The sequence below is a fragment of the Acanthisitta chloris genome, unplaced genomic scaffold, assembly GCF_000695815.1.
Source record: "Acanthisitta chloris isolate BGI_N310 unplaced genomic scaffold, ASM69581v1 scaffold29464, whole genome shotgun sequence".
Lineage (NCBI taxonomy): Eukaryota > Metazoa > Chordata > Aves > Passeriformes > Acanthisittidae > Acanthisitta > Acanthisitta chloris.
Window position 1 is genome coordinate 1 of NW_008669227.1, and position 21429 is coordinate 21429.

A 21429-nucleotide genomic window follows, 5' to 3' on the forward strand; every position below is an offset into this window, starting at 1 on the left:
TTGCATAAGTCCGGGTAGATGATATCAATGGCTCTGTCCCTATCTACAAATTCTGTGGCCCCGTCAGAGAAGGCCACCAAATTCATCAGACCTTGCTCATCTCCCCTGTACAGCCTTGAGAATGCTTTCTATGGAACGCTGACTAGTAACCACCCATGTTTCACATGAGAATTCGGTAACAAATTCTCAACATGTGAAGGCATCACCTGTACTGTCACTATCTGCATACTAATACAGAGAAAAAATGTAGAGAAAGTTGACAAAAACATTTTCTATATGAAGAGGCCAACACATTCTGGCCAACTATGAAAAAATGTAAGCGGTTGTCATAGGATTTCTACTACTGTGATTCAACAGAAAGCATTTCTTTTATTAGAAATATACAAGTATATAGTAGCTCAGGCCCATATTTACTGTTCAAGATTAGTCCTAAATGATGCAAACTGGCCACGTTATAAAAATGAGAGTGAATAAGGGAGTCAATTATAACCTAAGATTTCTAGGTTTGATGTCTATGTCAGAAAACTACCTGCACTGTGGGTTTTGCATTTTAGTTCTAAACAGAACTCGTGATTTTGGTTAAACTCAGTACAGAAACCGTGGGAAAGATGAATTTCACGCTTTCCAAAACATATAGGACAGACTGATCTGGCCTGTAGGTGAAGGTCAGAGAATCAGCTGACATGTTAAAAAGAGGTTTCTTTTCTAAAATTTGGTGCATCAGGAAGAATAATATTTGATATAATAAACTAGGATTAAAAAGCATGGTTTTTTACTGAGAAGAAATTTATGCTGCACTTGGGTAGCAGGAAATTCATATCAATCAGTCTGTAGAGTCACAATAATTTTTGCAAAAAGCAAAAATGAAACTTTTTACTGTATCTGTACTTCCTCACTTCTTACCTCCATTTTGGACTTTATAACAGTGATTTCTCTCTCCATTTCTTCGTGCCTTCGAATCAGGTTTTCCACACTTTCCACATCTTTTCCATAATCCAGTGCTTGCATCAGTACACTCTGGAGGGGGCAGTAGGATGTGCAAATAGTGAAGATGACACAAAACAAAAGGATCATATCTTAATGCTGTCAAAGAGTGTCCTCTTTGTATTGCCATCCAAATGTTCTTATCTTTTTAAATACCAATAGAGCACTTTGTCTGCTCTCCTTAGAGAGATGAAACAAGAATCCACATCTCTTGGAACAGTTGTAATCCTGCTTAAGGACCCCTTGGACATTCGTATGTGAAATAAAGGCAGGGCATGCTTCCCTGCATTTCTCAGTCTGTCTTTCTTTTCCCTTTTTTTCTGTATACCAAACCAGACAAATATTTCCTAATAAATTGTGGCATAGAAATGTTCAAGTGTGTATTATGAAAAGACAGAAAATGAAACTGATCCTCAGAATCCTACCAGAAATTAATTCCCATGAAATGAAGAAATACATTTGTAAAAGTTGTTAAACTAATATTTCAAGCCAACAGCCTTGTAACCTTAAGCAGTACCACTTGTCTACTAACTTAAAATTAGATAAATATGATTACTTAAATGGACAAAATAATTAGTTTTCATATAGCCTTTTTTTTTCCTATTAATACCAGGAAAGGCATTTGTACCTGCATTTTCTTAATGAATGAGATTTTATACAACTTTTTAAAGTTGCCTGTGTTGCATAGCAAGGAGAGATAGTGTTGAATGAATGAACTGGCTTTGAATCTGGAGCAATAGAGGTTGTTATATTCAAGCTAAGTAGGTAATTCAGAAACAGCTCTATAGTAGCTCAGCTAACTGACTTTTGGTATTAAGAACTAACTTGACTCAGCATTGTCTGAAGGAGATGTGCACCAGTATGTCCTGGGCTGCAGTGTGGGGGTAGCCAATGGTATGTATTCTACTGTCATCTCCACAAGCTGTTAAAGCAGGTGGGGCAGTAAAAAATAGACACCAGTCCCTTAGTTTCTTTGACTTGTATCCTGCTTAATTCATCTTGCTGTGTTCCTTCCTTGTGAGAGGATTTACTAAGACCACATGGAGGTGTTCACAAATATAAAAATGCTGCAGCTTAATTACTTGTCTACATCTCCTTACAGTTAGTGGAAAGGAGTCATTGCTGGAGGATGACTTATCCTCAAGAAGACACATGAAATAGGTCAGATGCACTGAGCTCTAGAAGTATCTGCTTCTTTCTACTGACTGTGTAAGAAACCATTGATGACTACTTTGGACACAGTGACTAATCATGTAATACTAAAAGCACTATTTAATAGGTAATACTGTTTGATAAGAGACCACTAATTAGAATCATACCATAATTTATTTTGGAAGGAACGTCTGAGCATCATCTAGTCCTGTCCCTGCCCAAAGTGGGGCCACCTTAGATCAGATTGCTTGGGGTCTAAACTAGTTGAGATTTAAATGTTTCCAAGGACAGAAAACCCACAGTATCTCTAGGTTTGATCACTCTCACTGTGATTTTTTTCACTTTGCACCTATTTGAAACTTTTCTTGTTGCAACTTGTACCCACTGACTCTCACTATGAACCTCCAAGAAGAGTCCAGCTTCACTTTTGTAACATTTCATTAGATGAAGAAAGCATCCCCTCTTATTGCAGACTTTAATCTGTAATTTCTCACAATAAATTTCAAATGTGCTCTTTTAAAGTGTGAATGCCTTAGGGTTGGTAATCTGCAAAGTGTTTAATGATATTTCAGCCTTCCTACAAAGTTTAAACAGACAACTATCAAAGATCACTGCTGGATACTCACTATCTCTCTAGCAATCAGCATGCTTGGGTTTATCATTGCTGGCAAAGAAGAACATTTTTTACATTTCTATTAATCAAAATTGGAAAACTCACCTTTTCCATAATTCTCTCTGTGATGTCATCTATTTCTCTAATTAAGGCATGAATCTCTAGGGCTCCCTCTAACTTCTTCCTGTATGCATTCAGGTTACCATAGAAACTATTCCACCTTTGAAAATAGAGATTTATTTCAGAGGTAAGAATTTCCACAACTGAGTTTCATGATTCTCAGATTTAAGCAAAAAGACAGGATTTCTGAACTACCTGATGTATGGATCCCCAATTCCCCATAATAGGGGCAGATCACAGAGATAAAGCATTTGGTTGAGAGGAATTTCTGGTCATATTTATTCCCTGGTTTTAGCATGGCATGGAGATTAAAAGCTAGAATGCACTGATTTAACTTCCTTAAACTCACAATAACCTCATAATCCATATCTGCATGCTTTTGGTTCTTAGCTGTGAAGCAGCAAAAGCAATAGGCAATTCACCAGGACAACTATGTGAATAGATGGAAGTGTCTTAGCTTCAAGGATCTAGTGTGTCAAGTGCTGTGAAACATAGTATTCGCCTCCAAAGTTAGAAACATGACTTCGGTCCTGCTGGATTAGAAATTCTTCTGGCTAACTGCTCTGAGAGTCTTGAAAGACAACTCCAGTGTCTGATGTTTGGTGGTCATGACATTAAAGAAGAAAACATGTCCTCCATTAATCCCAGCCAAAGACACCTTCCTGTTTTTGTTTTATGCAGAAGATTTAAAAGCATACTCACTTTTCATTGAGCTGCTTTCGGCGCTCATATATTGTTTTTGTTTCTTCCTTATTCTTTCTCTCCAGTTTCATGGCCAGGGCATTGATAGCCCTGATGTGAGCATCATCCACTGTTGACTCCTATAAAGTGAGAAAAGGAATAAAGGTGTCCATTCAAAATGCTTGTGACTGAGTTTTCCACCAAGACATGAAAAACAACAACAGCAGCAACAAGCAAGAGTTTTACCTCACTACCAGATATTTCAGATACATGGGGTTTGCTCTACTACAACTGCTGGTGTTACCAGTCCCTGATAGGAAGACAGTGAAGGCAAGAAAGAATGCTAACAGCTATAGATACAACAATGATCTGGGTCTAGATGAGGACTCTCAGATGTTAATTTCTAAAACAGACATTCCATTAGGGAATTTGTTGAAGAAACATAGGTGCAGTTTCTGGTTAAATAGGTGGCTGCTTTGGAACAGCTGATGTGTGGCAGATTGTTCCTTTGTCTAACAGGTAGTGACCCATGGCTCCTAGGCCTACTCTCTGTTTTTTCTAGATAGGCTTCTGTCCAGAAGTGCTTTTTGTACTGTAGACAACAAGCTTAAAATCCATACAGTCTTGAGAATCCCAGACAACCTATGTCATTGCATTTTCTTCTAAAGCAATATCACTGCATTTTAAAAAGTATGCTACATCTTCAAGGTGACTTGCTTCCCTTGCACATACCATAGAATGGATAATATTTGCAAATTGCACATATAATCTGGGCTAGAGTGGAATAATTGTTCTTTTGGAACATTCTGGATGGTCCAAGATTCAAAAACACTGCTCCAAGATTCAAAAACATTCTGGATGGTCAATACTGAACACTGCTCCAAGATTCAAAAACATTCTCCATTTTTTTGGGACCCATAAATCACAAGCTTAGCAGGGAGACAATCACTGGTGTAATAGAAACACAGCTGCAAGATGCCAGCACACTGTTAACAGAAGTATTCACTCCATTGGATACTCGATTTATGCTGCATCCATACCAATATGCATGCTTTCATTTGTGCAATACTGAACACTGCTCCAAGATTCAAAAACATTCTCCATTTTTTTGGGACCCATAAATCACAAGCTTAGCAGGGAGACAATCACTGGTGTAATAGAAACACAGCTGCAAGATGCCAGCACACTGTTAACAGAAGTATTCACTCCATTGGATACTCGATTTATGCTGCATCCATACCAATATGCATGCTTTCATTTGTGCTTTGATATTGTACACAGCCATAAAGTAAACAAGAGAACCCAGTAGACTGTCAGATATTCTTCAGAAACCCTGCAGTCTCCTCTCCTGGGAAATAATAGCAGCACAATGAGTAGAAAATCTAGCAGCCATCTATGCAGGATGATCTCAGATTTGTCTAGTGGGGAAAACCAGACTGGATGGATACACATGCTGTGCCAGGAGTAGTCTGCTTTAGTTTGTATCACCCTGTGAAGTACTGCATAACTAAACATCAGCTATCAGGGCATAATTGTCCCAGCTTTTTTTCTGCAGGACTCATGTTCAGAGCATTGCAGGAACAGTGGCTACAAGCTGATAGTATCTCACATAGGATCCTGTGGCACATAGGATCTACCTTAGTTTATGGAAAGATTTTCCTATTCAGTCTTGTGCTGACAGGGACATTGGGTTTTTTCTGCCTTTTTCATCATCCTTTTGGCTGGTACAACCTGTGGAAAAAAGGCCAAGAACTTCCTGTGGCACATAGGATCTACCTTAGTTTATGGAAAGATTTTCCTATTCAGTCTTGTGCTGACAGGGACATTGGGTTTTTTCTGCCTTTTTCATCATCCTTTTGGCTGGTACAACCTGTGGAAAAAACGTTGCTCAAACCCTTAGCTCAGAGTCAGCTGGTGAGTACAAAAGGGACAATGAAGATCTCTTCACTAAGATCTCTTCACTAAGTTCACTAAGCTGAGTAGTTTGGTTCTCTGTCCAAATCCACTGTGAATGCACTATCAAGAAATTCTGCTGGGTTCTGGAAGGCAAACTCAGGGTGTTCTCCCAGATGGCAGGCATATCTACACTGTTACTTTGCATGGAAGAGGATTGTCTCCTTCTGCTATTAGGCATTAAAAAATAGAAGATGGGAGATGCTGTAACAAGAATTGGCAACAAGATAACAAAGGATAAAGAGTATTAGGAGAGAACATTAGAGTTAACCACACTCAAACAGTCCTAATAACACCTCTTCCCAGACCTTCCTCATAGTTTCTAGGCTAGCATATTTGCACAGTAATCTTTCCTGTGACACAGATATGTGTTAGTCCACATCTGTAGTGGTTCACACAAACAGAGAGAACAAGAGGTTGCTGCAAATGCATCCCTTCAACGTGTGGCCTCACAGCTCTTATGGCAGGAGCTGAAGCACATCACAAGGAGGCCCTTGTTGTGGCAGGGCCTGTTCCCCAGGTTTGGTGCCCAAGTTAGCACATCTCACTGTGGGCAGGAGAGGCAGCTGGCATGACTTAGCACCACAAGAGGGTCAGAGAGCTCAGCATAGAAAGGTGCAGCGTGTAGCTGTCTTGTCACATGGCTGCTATCCAAAGTGTATACCATTGCTCTGTTTTACTAAATGTCTGATTATTGGTATTATGTTTCATGACTAATCACATGTGCTGCATAAACAAAGGCCCCCAAATTTATGTGCTTCATTTGGATGAAGGAATATGAGACACTTGACTCTTCCTCAGGACAAGGGGAAGGGAGAAATAAAGGATGGAAATAAAGAAAATAGTATTATTTTTTTAAGGACTTGTTCATGGAAGGTCTATATCAGTTTTCCAGTTCAAACAAACATGGCTGGAACAATTTTTAAACCACTTCTGTGTGGAAATCACCATGACTTTGCAGACAGCATGAACCAAACAAAATCTGCCCATATTTTCTGCCTTTTTCTGCCACATAGCCAGTTTTACAGCCATTTAAATTTAGGTTGCATCATAAGCACCTGACAGCTCTGTCTAAATATCGTCAAAGCAGAAGGCATAATGGAGTAAAATTCTATCTTTTTTTAATGGCTTTTGAAGTGGTAATGCTTTCTAATCCCCTGATCTTTCACCTCATCAGAGTACTGGAACTGTATTTGCTACCTGGACTGAAATGTTAACTGCTGAAGCAGCCACACAGGCAGTGTGCACAGAAAACACAGCTTACCCCTGATGTTGATCCATGGAACTCATTCAGCTTTTTCTTGAGCTGCAGGCAGTGTTCATAGTCATTTCCCACATCACCTACATTAATCATGACTTCCTGGGGAAATAAGCAGCAAACAGGTAAACATTCAGGCTAAGAATACAAGAATACAGCAACTCCCAATGCTTATGCTAATACAATAAGTTCTGTGATGTGTCTGTAAATCACCGACCTACAGCTTCTGAAGTAGACTCTTCTCATCTTTAGCTAGTCATGAGACAGTCCCAACTCCCTCTTCAATGTATTAACTCATTATGGAAGCAACCTCTGAATGAGAACTTTGTGGATCAAGTGACTCTTCCTTCACTCTTACAAAGAGAAACTTTCAGATTTGATACATAATGAGAATGAAAGCCAGTTGCCAAATGCTTCAAGTGTCCTCCTTTTTAATCTGCTTTCATTTCTGTCTCAATGGACCACCAATAATCGCAAACTCTGCATGTACATTTTACATGAAAACATATGCTAATACCATCTAGCTGACTCTGATATGGACAGACTCCAGGAAATTGTTATAATTTGTTGAATCATTCCTTTCATATTGTTTGTAGAACATGTCATGATTCTTCCAGGCAAAAGCCACTAAGAAAATATCCTGGAAGATGACACATTTATCAGAATTTCATTGCTAAATAGCAAGTCTTTAGTGTGCTGCTTGGGTTAAATACTAAAATCCATTTACCTTCTCCCTGATCCAGGCTTCCACCTGGTCCACCTTCTGGAGAAATTCTAGGAAGTCCCGACTGTCCTCCAGCATCTTTCCGCGAGCAGCAACAGCTCTCTTCAACTTCTCCCAATGGTCCTGAAGCATGCAGACTTGGCGACGGATCTCTCCTGATTTTGGGTGGCCTTTTGATATCAGGGCTTCTCCTTTCTTCACATTCAGAAGAATAAATCAGAAATTAAGGTTGCCACTAATTTTTAATGGGATTACCATGTTACATGACCTTTCTGGGTTACTAATATAATTCTTACAGCCCAAATTATACAACTCAGATGGAAAGCTTTTACATCTGGAAGGAATCTAGAATCACAGAACATTAGGATTTGAATATTTCCCTGCCAAGAATGGCATACATGGAATGGGAGCACCTGCCCTTTAGCTATATGATTCATCCAGTTTCAACTAGAATGTTCACAAATTGGGCATGAAATCCTATTTACCATTTGTAGGAGTAATCACTGCAGGCAAGGAAGAAGTCAGTGATATTTTTCTATTCAGGCTACAAGGAAAGATGGAAGCTCCCTGGAGAGAGCAATTAACATATCTCTTTGTTGCAAATTAACAGCATTACATTTCCATGGCATAGTAACTGGGTTCTTGTCACAAAAGTAGGGTAAGTGATATAGAAGTGATGACTAAGCTACTCTTTCTTTACATTTCATCTGTCTTTGTGTGGATAAGCAGCAATAATCTGTGAGAGAGTTACCTTACTAACAGCTGTGACGATTTCTTCATTTGCTAGAATCTCTGCCTCAAAGACCTGATGTTTCTGCAGCCGCTTCATTTTGTACTGCAGATTGCTAGGATCTTCTATGGAAGGATCTTCTAGATTCTGCATGCGCTCACTGATCCAGTCTTCTGTCTGCAGTAGTGTGAGACATCTGAGTTAGCATGACAACTATGTGCAAACCTGGAGCCTCCTCCCAAGACATGTCATTGTTCTATACAAGTGTCTAGGCCTGGGCTAGGCAGATTGAGCTGGGAGCTGACAGCCAAGGTGGCTCTCCAGCTTCTGACATTCTACTTGATAGGAAATAAAAACAGGTAGGAATGAAACTAATTTTTATCTGACCACAAGACTAATGAAAACTCCTTGAATACCCCAGATTTTATCACAGTCCAGAAACAAATTATACAATCTCCTAGATTATATAAGAGAATCCTTGATCAGATATTAAGCCTTAACATGGTAGACATTTAAAATGAGATAATGTCCTCTGAGTCTTGAGATTTAGGGCTCTGAGTTTCATGTTGCATCTCTGCCCATGACCTGCCTGTAACATGGATTAAGATTCTTTAGAATTCTATGCCTTACATATAAAACAGCACTCACATTTCCTGATCTCACTGATGTTGTGAGACCTAACTGGAAAATACAAAGCAAATAAAGCTTTACTGATGGGGCCAAGCACTAGCCAGGTTATTTGAATTTAAATACAACTCTATTTTCTTTTATACTTCATAAAATTTAAAATGGCCAGGAGCATCAGATTCAGACAAGCAGGTGATCTGTGAGAGTCAACAAAGCATGGGTTATGTGTGCACATTGTCATCTGCTATTTTCATTTCTGACACACTCCTCAATGGCCTTCTCTCATTACCCAGCCTTAAGAGAGGGAGGGGAGGGAGAGAGAGAGAGAGAGAGAGGGAGAAAAAGAGAAGTGTAGCTCTGGTTTTGTAGTGTAGCCAAAGGAGAGGGTATTTAAAGGTCTGATTATTTGGAAGGGGGGAGTGCCAAATATATTGTACTGTAAATGGAATTTTAGCAGCCATTTATTCATTAGATTATTCTTTTTCTAAAATTAAAAAAAATAAATATTTGGTTGGCAGTAGCAGCTGTGTTACAGGCATTCATTCTCCTCTAGTGACAATCAGAATTTGACCTGTGTCAGGACACGTTTTTTTATGGGAGGTGACAAGTACCTGCAGTTTTTCTTTAAACCATAGGAGATGTTCCATGGGATGCAGCAGCAGAAGGGGTGGATTCCAAACCAGCATGAGTGTTTGCAAATGTCCTTCTTGGCCTGTGTACTCTCACTTATGCCAGCACACTTTTTAGTCACACACGTGCTGCCCTTTAAAAAACTGACCTACTATGCCTTTCTACCAGTAGTGCCAGGAGCAGAGTTACTAAGTTACAGAAGACTTAGGCCAGAACAGAACATATTCTGCAGAGATCAGTCTACAGTAGCTGAAGAGCTATGCTAAGTTAGAGCAGTGTTTTGAAGTAATTCGGTGAACATACAACTAATAAAGCTTTGTGCCTGTGCCATGATGCACTTTGTATTTACCCTGATTTGAAATATGTTTTCTAAAGGAAACATAGGTAGTAGCTTACAGTTTTCCTTTTCATAGTTTTATTTTAGCAGAGCTTCTGAAGTGTAAAGCAGCTGTAATGGGTACATAGCCACAAGAATGATACAGAAACAGCAATGTCACTGGAGTACTCTTTGCATAAGTGGGGCAGGAGTTGTCATACCAGAGTAGATCATTCATCCACCTAATCTCTGGCAAGAGTGAGCACTTCATCCAATAGGGGCAGGCAGTTCCTCTGCCTTTCATCCCCATCTCGGTCTAAAACCCTCTTACCTCTTCCAAGTTCTGGTAGAAAAGTGCCAGAAGAAGGGCAGTCTGCAGCTTCTCTCTCCTACTTTGGGATAGATCCTTGATCTGACGCTTCCTCTCAAGAATGACATTCAGTTTGTGCTGAATCTTTTGCCCTTCCAGTCCATCAGCCTTTTCCAGCCTACTTGCCTGTTCTTGAAGAGACATCATCTGAGAAGGCAACAAATCTGAAGTTACTTTTATGCTTCCAAGTGGTGTGAAAGAAACACAACCCAAGCCTCCTTTCCATACCCAAAAGATTCTTCTTTTCTCTGTAATCAATCAAGAATAGCAGGGATAAGTTAACCAGCATTCCCCCCTCACCCTGACCCTATACTACATTACATCTCTGACATTGTCATTGGTCTCCATGGTGCATCCTGGTTATTTAAATGAATTAAAGCTGTAATTCCAAGAGTCCCTATGCCACTGATAATTCTATGCAAGGAATCATAGAATCATGGAATTTTAGGGATTGGAATGGACCTTACAGGTCATCTAGGCAAGCATGACACCCATTAGTGCTCAGGTTTTATTGCTTTGTGGAAACCAGATGTTGGAAGGTCGCTCTCAAAATGAGCAATTAATCTGGCAGGGAACTGTCAAGAGTTCTGGGAGCTCATTCCTACTGGGGAACCCAGGCACAACCCCAGGTTTAAGTTTAGCCCTAGACTGGATGAGTTACCACAGTGGCCACCAGCCAGGCAGATTCCTTTACATGTGAGTGAACAATTCAGTATCTATTCCAAAGATGCAAAGAGGCTAGCCAGTTTGGAAATGACATTGCATACAAAATGCATATTTAAATAATTTGACATTTTTTTTTGGTCAAAATACCTACTGTATTTTGTAAAATGCTTTAAAACCCACTATTTTTTAAATGAAAAAAAAAAGGGGGAAAATTCTGATATCCATAACACAATATGGCCTGCCTTAAATTTTTCTTGTTGTCTGTCCCGCTCTTCAACTCACTGAGTGGTTTTCCTATCTGCTGGAAGACAATAGGGGCAGAACTTCAGCATGGAGTGTTTTAACACTTTAACACTTGTGCTCCAAAGCACTGCTTCTTATTTCCCTAAGCTTCCCTATTTTCTCTTTGGTTCAAGCATATCACACCTGTCAGCAATTCATGGGCTGGTAGAGTATTTGTTGTTGATTTTTGTACCTTCTCATCCTGTGATGCCAGAAGCTTCTCAAAAGCCTCATGTTTCCTCATCAGTTGCTCTACTTTATCCACAGAGCTTCCAAGGTCACTGTTTTTCAAATAAATCTAGAAGAAAAGGTTTATTATTTTTCTCGGTGGATTAATTATCAAATAAACTTGATTCATAAATGGGAGACGAGGTATTAACTCTGCTGTTGAGAGTATATTTGAGAGGATAAAAAAGGAATAGGAGGCCACTGAAATTGGAAATTAAGTAGTAGAACTCCATGGTCTTGAGCAAGGAAAGAGAAGCATTAACATGTCCTGCTGTCACTGCTTATCACAATTACTAAGTCACAAGGCAGTGAATTCCAGAGGTCTAAGCCATCCTTGTAACCCCAAGCAAAATCACTGCCATGTCTGGTAGTTGTCCATATGATTCCTTCTTAGAAGACTTCTCTAACAGAGACTTTGCAGGCTCCCTGGGCAATTTATTCCAGTGCTTCATTATCTTAACCACTAGCAGGATTTTCCAAATGTCTAGCCTGAAAATGCATAGCTAACACTATACCTCATTACATACTGCCTTAGATACATACTAAGGACTCACATTCCTTTTACGCTTGTTTCAGCCTTGTATATATATGTAGACTTTTTGCACACCAGGATTTCTGTCTTCTCTAGGCTAAAACTACACTGATCTGATCAATCATTCCCCAACATCTGTGTCTTCTTGATCCTGATTATTCTTATTCTCTCCTCTGGGTTTTCTTCATTTCCACTTATTTTAAAACAGGTTTCCTAATACTTGATGCAGTAAGTGGCAATAAGCAATAAGGCTGCCAGAGTGAAGATAGTAAAGACTGCAGAGCTTATATGTGTATTTCAAGCTGTGATCTTCAGCATGTCTGTATATACTGCTCATCTTTATACAATACCATGAACTCAAGTTCACCTCACAATCTACTATAAGATTCCAGAAACTCTTCAGAAGAACTGCTGTCAGACCAGCTTGTTCCCATTCTGTATTTCTGCAGTTGATTACTACTGAAAAATGTCATAGCTTGCAGCTGTACAAAAGTGAATTATGTCTGTCATTTTTTCAGGCCAACTTTCTAACTTCCCTGCATTAATTTTATTTTCTGTGTGTTCAGTCAGTCTCTGACACAGAAAGACCTTAGTCTAAAATAACAAACGAAGTTTTAAGGAAACTGTCTTTTGCACTATTTGCTTATAACACTTTGAGGACCTTGGGGATTTGGATAAAGAAAAGACATTCCAGCCAGTAAGTCTACCTCGGTAAACTGCAATTAGCAAAGGTGGAAGAAGAATTTGAGATCAGTGATACCGTGTGAAAGAATTAAGAGACAGGAAAGAAACAGACTAAAATCATTGAAACCGCACAACTGCCAAAAGTTTCAGAAAAGGGCTGGTAAAGCACATAGATGAATCTGTGCCTTAAAACCATAGATGTGCGCAGAAAAAATAACATCTGGAGAGGGAAAAGATACTTTTGGCAGCTACTTTCGAAAACCAGTAATGATGTTCAATGGATGACTGTTCAACCCCACAGAACATCTGAGGGAGAGGTTTCATAGGCATGAACACATCTGCTAGGTAATCCACACCTACTTATCAGGGTCTGAATGCACTAACAGGCTCTGGTGGTTCTGACTGTCCCTGGAAGGCTCATTTGCTTCCATCTAGAGGCCCCTCTGAGGCTCAGCCCAGACCACCATCCCTGCCTGAGCTTCATTGAGGGGAAGTCTGAACCTTGCCCTGGTGCTCCTGGACAAACCCCAGATTTCAGTCATTACCTTATTTTGAGGCTTTGATCTTCAGCTGGTTGATGGACCCTTTTACTGCTGCCAGCACTCATCCCTCCTTGGCAGCTGGGGATAAGAGGACTGACAGCCAGACTTGGCCTTATATTGTGCATCATTTTTGAGGGGGTGAATATTTTGCATACACAGAAAGATGCACAGAAGAGTCTCATGCCCAGGCCAGATGTTCAAACTGCTGTATACTAATCCATGCTATGTATCAGAAGAAAGGTAAATAAATCCTTACACAGTAATCACTGTGAAGAAGATGGGAAGGCCACTGTACAACATGCATAAGTTTATAATTCTGGTCCATAAATCACAAAAATGCCTAAAGAAATACATTAATGCCTCTGTTATGCCGCTGTTAAATAGATCCCCTTGCAGAAGGCAGATATTCTGCCATTCAAACTTTAATCCTTTCATCTATCCTACTCATCAAGTGTATGAAATTATGACTGATACAATTTTTAGAGTGTTTTTGATTTGGTTTGCTGTTATGAAGAAAGATCTCCACATGTGTGGGCTTCAGGTGTGTCTACTGCAATGCTTTGTTAACCTACTTATAATTACCATCTATATTTACACTGCTGTTACTAACACTGAAATAAAAAGTTATTGGCTTGAATCTAACTCGCTGCTCTTTGGGGTACACAAAGATACAGCCACATGCTGCATCCCTATTTTGGTATTTTAAACACTGCTTTAAAAATACTGTAGTTTCTTGACATATTTTGTGGATTATCTACCATTTTTGGTCAAAAGAGATTTACCTCTAGGACTTTTATTTAGCAACTCTCAGGAATGAAACTGCAAACCTGAAGAAATGCTCAGCTATGTTTTCCTGCTCATATAGCTGTGGTGGAAGAAAAAGGCAAGGGACATCTGCTGGTAAAGATCCTTCCTTTCTTTGGACAAAGAGAACAGAGACATCTGAGAGCAGGGGGGTGTGAATGGTGAGTCATAAGCAGTTGCCACTTTTCAGTGCCTTGCTGCCACTGAAAACCACAACACACAAATGACACTGAGCATTCAAAGCTCAATTCCTTCAGCTTTTGCAACAGTGGGAAAACTGCCTGACTTCTGAAAGCTTTGGACCAAGTCCTCCAAGTAGTAGTGTGTGTGAACACTCTTGGGAACCAAGGATTTAACACCGAGAACTGGTGCACAGAAAGAAAATTGCTGCAAAAGGAAAGTGTCTGCATACATCACAGGAGAGGCAATGGCAATGCACTTAGAAGAAAGTGGCCCCAGTAGCACTAACAGTGCTGCTTGGAGAGCTGCTAAGGTAAAAATCTTCTACTAGTCTTTTAAACAGAAATCTTAAGACAGCCATTGCTAGAATCAGAACCATAAGATTTCTTTTTCATTTTAGCATTTGGCATACCAATCTAAAAGCAGAATGGAAATTGGTTCCCATGCCACAATGCTGGCCTGTGGCCAATTACTTCACGTCCTGGCATATTTTTATACAGGTCCCCAAATTCCTGCTTTGAATGAGACACAATGATTTCAAATACAAAACACTGCATTGCTCTCCTCAGCTAACCTACCAGGGTCTCCCACAGCACACAGCAAGTATAAGCTTTCATTCAAGTTCATTTCTATTATGAATCATGACCCATCATCAGGAATTTAATGCTTAATCACAAAAAGCACCAAAGACTTGGTCACTTATAAAATGGATTAATTTTCAAGTGAAGCCTTGCAAAGATGCTTAAAACCGCAAAATAGATTTGGCCCTTTGTGAGATTTTAACAGAACAAATAGTCAAGTTATTAACAATGCAAAGCACAAAAAATGGAGGTTTTTAAGCCTATTTAACTGGAAATTTTCATTATTTCTGAGCTCACTGCATAGTTTTTGCCACAGTGTCATAAGATCTTTTGCATACAAGTTAATGCAGAACTAAATGCAAAGTCCTATATAAAAAACCCACTCATTTTAAAGAAAATAGTACTATATACACACCTATGTGGCAGCACAGGCCAGCTGTAGCTTTTGGAGAAATTCTGAATGAAACATTTTAATCATTAGCATAACTATGCTCTCTGGATGCCACAAGTTTACATTGATACACACTGGAAGCTGACACAGCCCCAAAAGAAATTTGTATTCCAAGAAGCGCAGTTTTTATTCCTCTAGAATAAAATCTGGTTTAAGTACTTGTGCAAATCCTTTCTCCTGCTTTTGCTCTTCACAGTATAACAAACTCCACAGGTTTTGCCCCTCACTGCCTGCCCTGGGCTTGCTGCTGAGATTTCGGGAACTCCACAGAAAATCTTTCTGCTCTAAACATGTACTGAAAGCCTGAATTACTCCCAGTTTTAAAAGCCTTGACTCAAAGCATATAATCAAGTTCAAACGATCAGCCCAAATAGATAACAAGGTTTGATTTGACTTAATTCTGATAAAGGTACATACAAAAAAGAATTAATGAAACAAATATTGATATTTGTTTGAGCAAAGTAAATAAATGTGCTTTATGCCATGACTATATATGGTTCATGAAAATGTTGCCCTATGCTTCATTTTAGTAAAACTTATAACAAGGAATCATACTATAACTATAAGCAGAATAAAACATACTGAAGTTGTCTATAAAAAGAAAACATACACTTCCTCTTATCATACTGACATCACTATTATTGGCCCTGACATCACAATCTAAATGCAAAATTCTAATGTTAAATGTATTTAAAATTTCCTTCCCTCTTCTCACTGCATGCTGTCTCATTGGCATAAGAATATAATTATCTGATATTTTTTCCAATAATTGCTGTGATTTCTTTCTCCCACCTGTCTCTTCCATCTTCAAAATTCAAAAGCTCAATCCCTACCCTGTAAGCAGTACGTGTTAGGCCAGAATCTTATGCCTATACAACATCACCATTGAAATATTTATTTATGAAACATTCATCTGAAGGCAGACTACGTTCCTCTTAAACTCCCCATAGTTTCACTGCTAGAAACTCTGTTGGGATATCACAATTTGAAATGTTATGGACACTAAATTCCCTTCATTTCCCTCAGGAAAGGGTGGTACCTCTCCTTTTCTATGAGGGGGAATAACATAATTTCTTCCTGCACACTTGAATATTTTGACTACTGAAAACAAGTATTACTTCTAAAAGTTACAAAACCAGGAATTAACCATTTAGAAATATAGCATAATACAACAAGTAAGAAAATGAAAACAGTGAAGCAGAAAAGAACTAAGAAAAACTACATGGAGGATTTGTTCCAGGTCCCAGACTGACTAGCAGTCAGACAAAACCAGTTCTTGGCTCTGAAGTCTTGAACATTCAAAGCACTATGGCCCAGTTATGCAAAATCTGTAAGCCTTTTCATGTCCTATTAGCAGGACTACCCTAATGCTTAAAATGAAACACTTGTTAAGTGCTCAATCAGATGAGAGTTCTTATCTTCATTTAGGATGGATCAAGCTGTAGTTGCAGCCTCAGCGACAGCAGAACACAAGTAGCTTTCTTATTGTCCTGTAAGTCATGTCTAGGGAGTTGGAACACGGCAGGAATCATACAAAAAGAAATCCACATGGTTTGATTAAACACAACCTAGATCTTCTGTTGGCAAATATTCCTAGAATGGGATGGAAATCTTCACTACTCTCCTCCCAGATCCAAAGGATGCAATGTTGATGGCAATGCACCCTCACTGTCCCTGTGAGTTGAAGACATGGTGTGAGCTGGTATGTTTGTCAAAAGGTTGTCAGGGTATACACTTTAAAAAGTGTATGTTTCCTGGAAATGTCTCAAACCAGGTCTTGCCCAATGGCTAGAAAGCAATCCTGAGCTGCAAACTGGATAGAGAGAGGCCATCCCCAATCTCCACAGGGTTAAAGGGTGGACCAGGTCTATCTGAGTCATGTGTTTTGATAAAGATTGTTGGACTTGGGCTTCTTCTAAATTCCCTTACCGCCTGGATAGGCAGAGCAGTCCAAGGGGTGGCAAGTATCAAGGTGATTTTGGAAACCTTGTGTTGAGCAGGTGTTAGACCATCACATGGAACCTTCCTAAACTCTGGCCTAGATGAAGGGTAATTCTGAAAGACAATCAGCTCTGAATGTAAATCCTTGCTCATGACCTCATTTCCACTAGCTGAATTTTCTCTTCCAGTCAGCACAGCTGGGGACAGCCTTGTATCTTTGGAGATTGTCTTCTGGGGAAGGCCAGGATACTTAGAGGAAGCCACATGAAATCTTGTGATTTGAAGGGCTGGAGACCCACCTGAAGGGAAGCCTTGTTTAGGTTTCTGGGAACCTGTTGAAAGACCAGCTGCAGTTTCAGGCACCTTCTCTAACTGTGGCATGAGCAGACTTGAATGAGCATGACTGCTTCCATGGGAATCTGCCCCCCGAGAAGTCTTTATCATCAAGCTGCACGTTGAAATGGAAATCTTCATGGAAGTGTGGAGGTCTGACATGTGGACATTGCACTGGCTACAGCTTTGTTGGGATGGGAGAGAATCACAAGGTTCCAGGAATGCATGCAGATTTTTGCTATGGAGTGTAGAAACAGCTGGGGTAGCAGACAGATCTACGTTTAGGCGTGATGTCCAGCTTGGTGGAGCTTTGCAGGAAGGGCCATCAGAGGACAAAGACAGAGCAAGCTTCAAAGGATCATTTTTTTCAGGAGAGACACAATGAACACTTTTTTCTCGTTCTGAATATTTCTTGTGAGATGCACATGTTGACTGAGTGCCAGACCCCTTATATCCATGGTCCCAAGGACTGGAATACATGGATGTCTCATCAGAAGGACTGACACAGTGACTAGTGCTCCCAAAACCTTTCCTCTGGCCTGTGTGTGCCAGGATGACATCTAGCCTTGAACAATAAGCTCTGGAAGACACACTGCTTGATGGTGAGCTGGCATTTCCTGGAGCAAGCTCTGCTACTGTTTGAGCAGTGAAAGGATGCCATGCTGATGCTGGCATCTTTTGAAAAGGCCTGTTCCACACAGGAGATTCAAAAGGAGGACGTGGGGTCATTCTACTGGAAGACAGCATCACTTCTGCAGTGGAGACATATGTTGCAGATGAAGGTTTGCAGCAATGGTCCCTGTATGACATTCTGAAGCTTAGTCCTAAACGATGCAAAAATCAAAGCCACAAAATCTTGCCTTCCACCCTGTGTTTAAAACCAACTGCTAATCCTTTTTCCTTAGGCACTGGAAATTTCCATTCTTCCTCAGAAGCAAAGGAATGAGAGATGAATAAACATGCTCCAGGAAATAAATTATAAACCAAAAAAATCCACATTCAAAATAAAATATCGCAGCTCTTCCCATATTGCCATCGCCTCTTGTCACATCTTCAAATAGATGTGAGCGTGGGATGGTAGAAAGATAAATTACTGAGCATACGGCTCTGCTCTCTGAGTGTTCTGACACTGAGACTGCAGACAGAGTAGGAGGGAGCCAAAAGTGCCTGCCAGAGACAGCCTGCAAACTTGCTGTTATTTCATCTGTGAAAAAAAGGAAAGCAGCTAACCTGAGGAATGGATCTGCTGCCTTGAAAAGATCAGATACTGTTTCTGCTCAAAGCAAAAATATTTTTTTGTTCTCTTTTTCAGCTGTTGCATGTCTGCACTCTGAAGGGTGAGATCTAGGTTTGCAGGTCTTACAAGAGTTTCCTACAAAAGTTCCATGCAATGGCAAAAATTAAATTGATACAAAAAAAATTAAAAAGATAGATGTTTGCGTAATTTTCTCCACATGTGCTCTGTTTTCTTTAGCATAGAACAATGCTAGACTAAATTCTGCAGAAATACTTTGAAGGTTTAAGTAACTTGGATGTAATATAAGATGCTGGTATAAAGCCTAACCTGTCACACTGGCACAGACAGCGTATGAGAGAGCAATTCTCAGTAGTAGTTCTTAGTTTAAAACACTCCTCTGTTACCTTCTTCCTTCTCCTCTTCCTTGCTGCTGGGGAAGAGACTTGGTCTAAGGCATATGAAATACTGGGCAAACAGGATAAAAAAATAATGACATGGCAGAATCTGCTTTCTTAGACATATATTTTGCAGACATATGAAGTGAAATGCACATAACAGCTTTGCCTCAAACACAGAAGCAAAAGAAACAAAAGGATTGGAGAAATTCCTTGTCTTTGTTTGCCTGATAGGAATCCTTTTTGAATTTCTGTATTCTTTTGTCCTTTCTGAAAGCAGCAAATGATGACTTCCCATTGGAAAGTGGTTTGAGAGTCTTCAATTGATGCCTTGGCTGGAATTTTTTTAAAGCCATGTTTGAAAGAACTGCTTTCCTACTATCCTGCCTGCCTCCCTAGGGAGCAGAGTCTGCATCACTATGCAGCCATATTTTACCACCATATAGTAGTAACAGAGTTCTATCCAAAAGGAATAGGTTTCTCTTTCAATTGTTCTTCAAACACAGAGAAGTGAAATACAAGTAGTGACTAAGGAACCTTTCTTTACTATCAAATTGTGTATACTGATCTATATGGTAGATGGTGGCAACTGCAAAAGATGGCTTTGCTGTTCTTGAAATTTCTCCCTCGTTTAGATGAGAATTCTGCAGCACAGGAATAACCAGCTTGAAGAATGATCACATTTAGAGATGAGAGAACAAAAGCAATGAGGATATTCTGGAAACGTAGAACTTCCAGCTGTAGAGGAATCAGAACAGTGTTGCCATTTCTATTCAGGCCCAGGCTGAGGCACTGCGTATTAAGAAAGGACTAGAATGCAGAAGGCAAATTCCTTCCTGTTTTTTCCATGAACAGCAACAGATGAACCTCTTCTTTCAATGATTTGCTTTCTTTATTGATACATTCCATAAATTCTTCAAAGCTACAACTTGTTTTGTATGAAAATACATAGAGTTTTCTGTCTTCTCAGCATCATAATAGCCTAAACTTGAATCACTCTGTATACTCACTGTGGACAGACACTGCTCTCTACAGTGAGGTGATTCCCAACATTGCAAGGTTTAAAATCAGCAAAATTGATTTAAAGATGGCAAAATATGATATCAAATGAGCAGGTGGCAGTGGAATTTGTGAAACACAGCTAAGTGTGCTTTAACCAATACTTTAATTCTGAGGGAAGGTGATGCTCCCATGTAGCTGCCTTTTCTTCATGGTACTTTTGCTCAGAGTCAGCTGTGAGTTAATACTGCCACCATTCATCAGCTGCATTTTCCCAGCACTAACCACAGCCTGAGGTGAAGTTTCCAGCAACACCTGCAAAGTGAACTCCCTGTCCTCTTTCATTTATTAATTTATTCATTTATTATTATTGTTATTCCTCTTTATCATTTCCCTTCTATTTGAAGCCTACAAAACAATTTGCTAGTGGTTAAGCAGTTGGTATGCTGAGATCTGTTTATGAAGTGGACTAATATTGGACTGTTGTCTCCCTCTTCTGTTGTGACTCTTGTATGTTAGCTCTTATGTTTATTTGCAATGAATTATGTTTCAGTAAAGATCATCTATTTTTTTCTGGTTTTGCACCTAAGCCCCAGAACAAATGTGGAGGTCTTCTTGTACATTGCTACAGTCTCCAAGAGATGCCACAATGAAAAATAATAACAATAAAAAGAGTGTCTTATCTATATACAGACTCAAGGATTTTAAGCTGTCAGTGAATATTACTGCCCTTTCTAGTCTGGAAGAGTTTAAATGTTTGAAGAGTCTAACTGCTTATTATAAGTTTATAATTCACTCACCTCGTGTGAGTTCAGAAGCATGTCTAGGTGATCCCAATCCTTGTAGAACATTTGTTCTTGGTGTATTTTCTCCAGCCACTCCTTCTTCTGTTTCCATGCATTATATACATTTTTCTTCTCTTCCAACAAGTCGTGTAGCTTCTGCTGAATCTGAACATAATTTTCTATTAAAAACTCATGTTGGTCTTTATATCCCATGGCTCACAGTAAGATGAGAGGAGAAAGAATTAATTTGAGTGGTGGATAATCCCCTTCAAGTGCAAGAAAATGATTAAACAGAAAAAAAAGTAGAACAAGTTCTAGCACTTCTATTTGAACAGAGAGATAATCAGAGGTGCCTCATTTCAGCAATGAAGTAGTGCTTCTTACAGCATGTACAGCAGTCCAAACCAAAAGCAAAGAAAGGTAACCGCTTTTCAGTGTGCCTTCTAGAATCAGATCCTAATTATTTTTAGTCATTAATAGTGCCTTTCACTTCAAATTTTTATGGGACATATACTAAAACTATTATGAACATAGTGTATTCTAACCAGTGAATACATGCCTCAGTGTTAAACTTCATATAATTTCAGCTTCCAAACTTTGTATATCCATGAGCCTTCTGCAAATTATTTTT

General features: G+C 39.5%; 1 protein-coding gene across 1 annotated transcript in view; it reads right to left on the reverse strand.

Moving 5' to 3' along the window:
• Nucleotides 1-903: 903 nt before the first annotated feature.
• Nucleotides 904-21429, reverse strand: part of LOC103800854 (spectrin beta chain, non-erythrocytic 5-like) — a gene marked incomplete at its 3' end in the record, with an annotated part of 61204 nt that continues 40678 nt past the window's right edge. The window contains 9 exon segments of the mRNA XM_009073244.1: nucleotides 904-1017; nucleotides 2855-2969; nucleotides 3572-3690; nucleotides 6768-6863; nucleotides 7489-7680; nucleotides 8237-8392; nucleotides 10120-10305; nucleotides 11300-11404; nucleotides 20814-20963. Coding sequence (XP_009071492.1) covers nucleotides 904-1017; nucleotides 2855-2969; nucleotides 3572-3690; nucleotides 6768-6863; nucleotides 7489-7680; nucleotides 8237-8392; nucleotides 10120-10305; nucleotides 11300-11404; nucleotides 20814-20963 — 1233 coding nt within the window.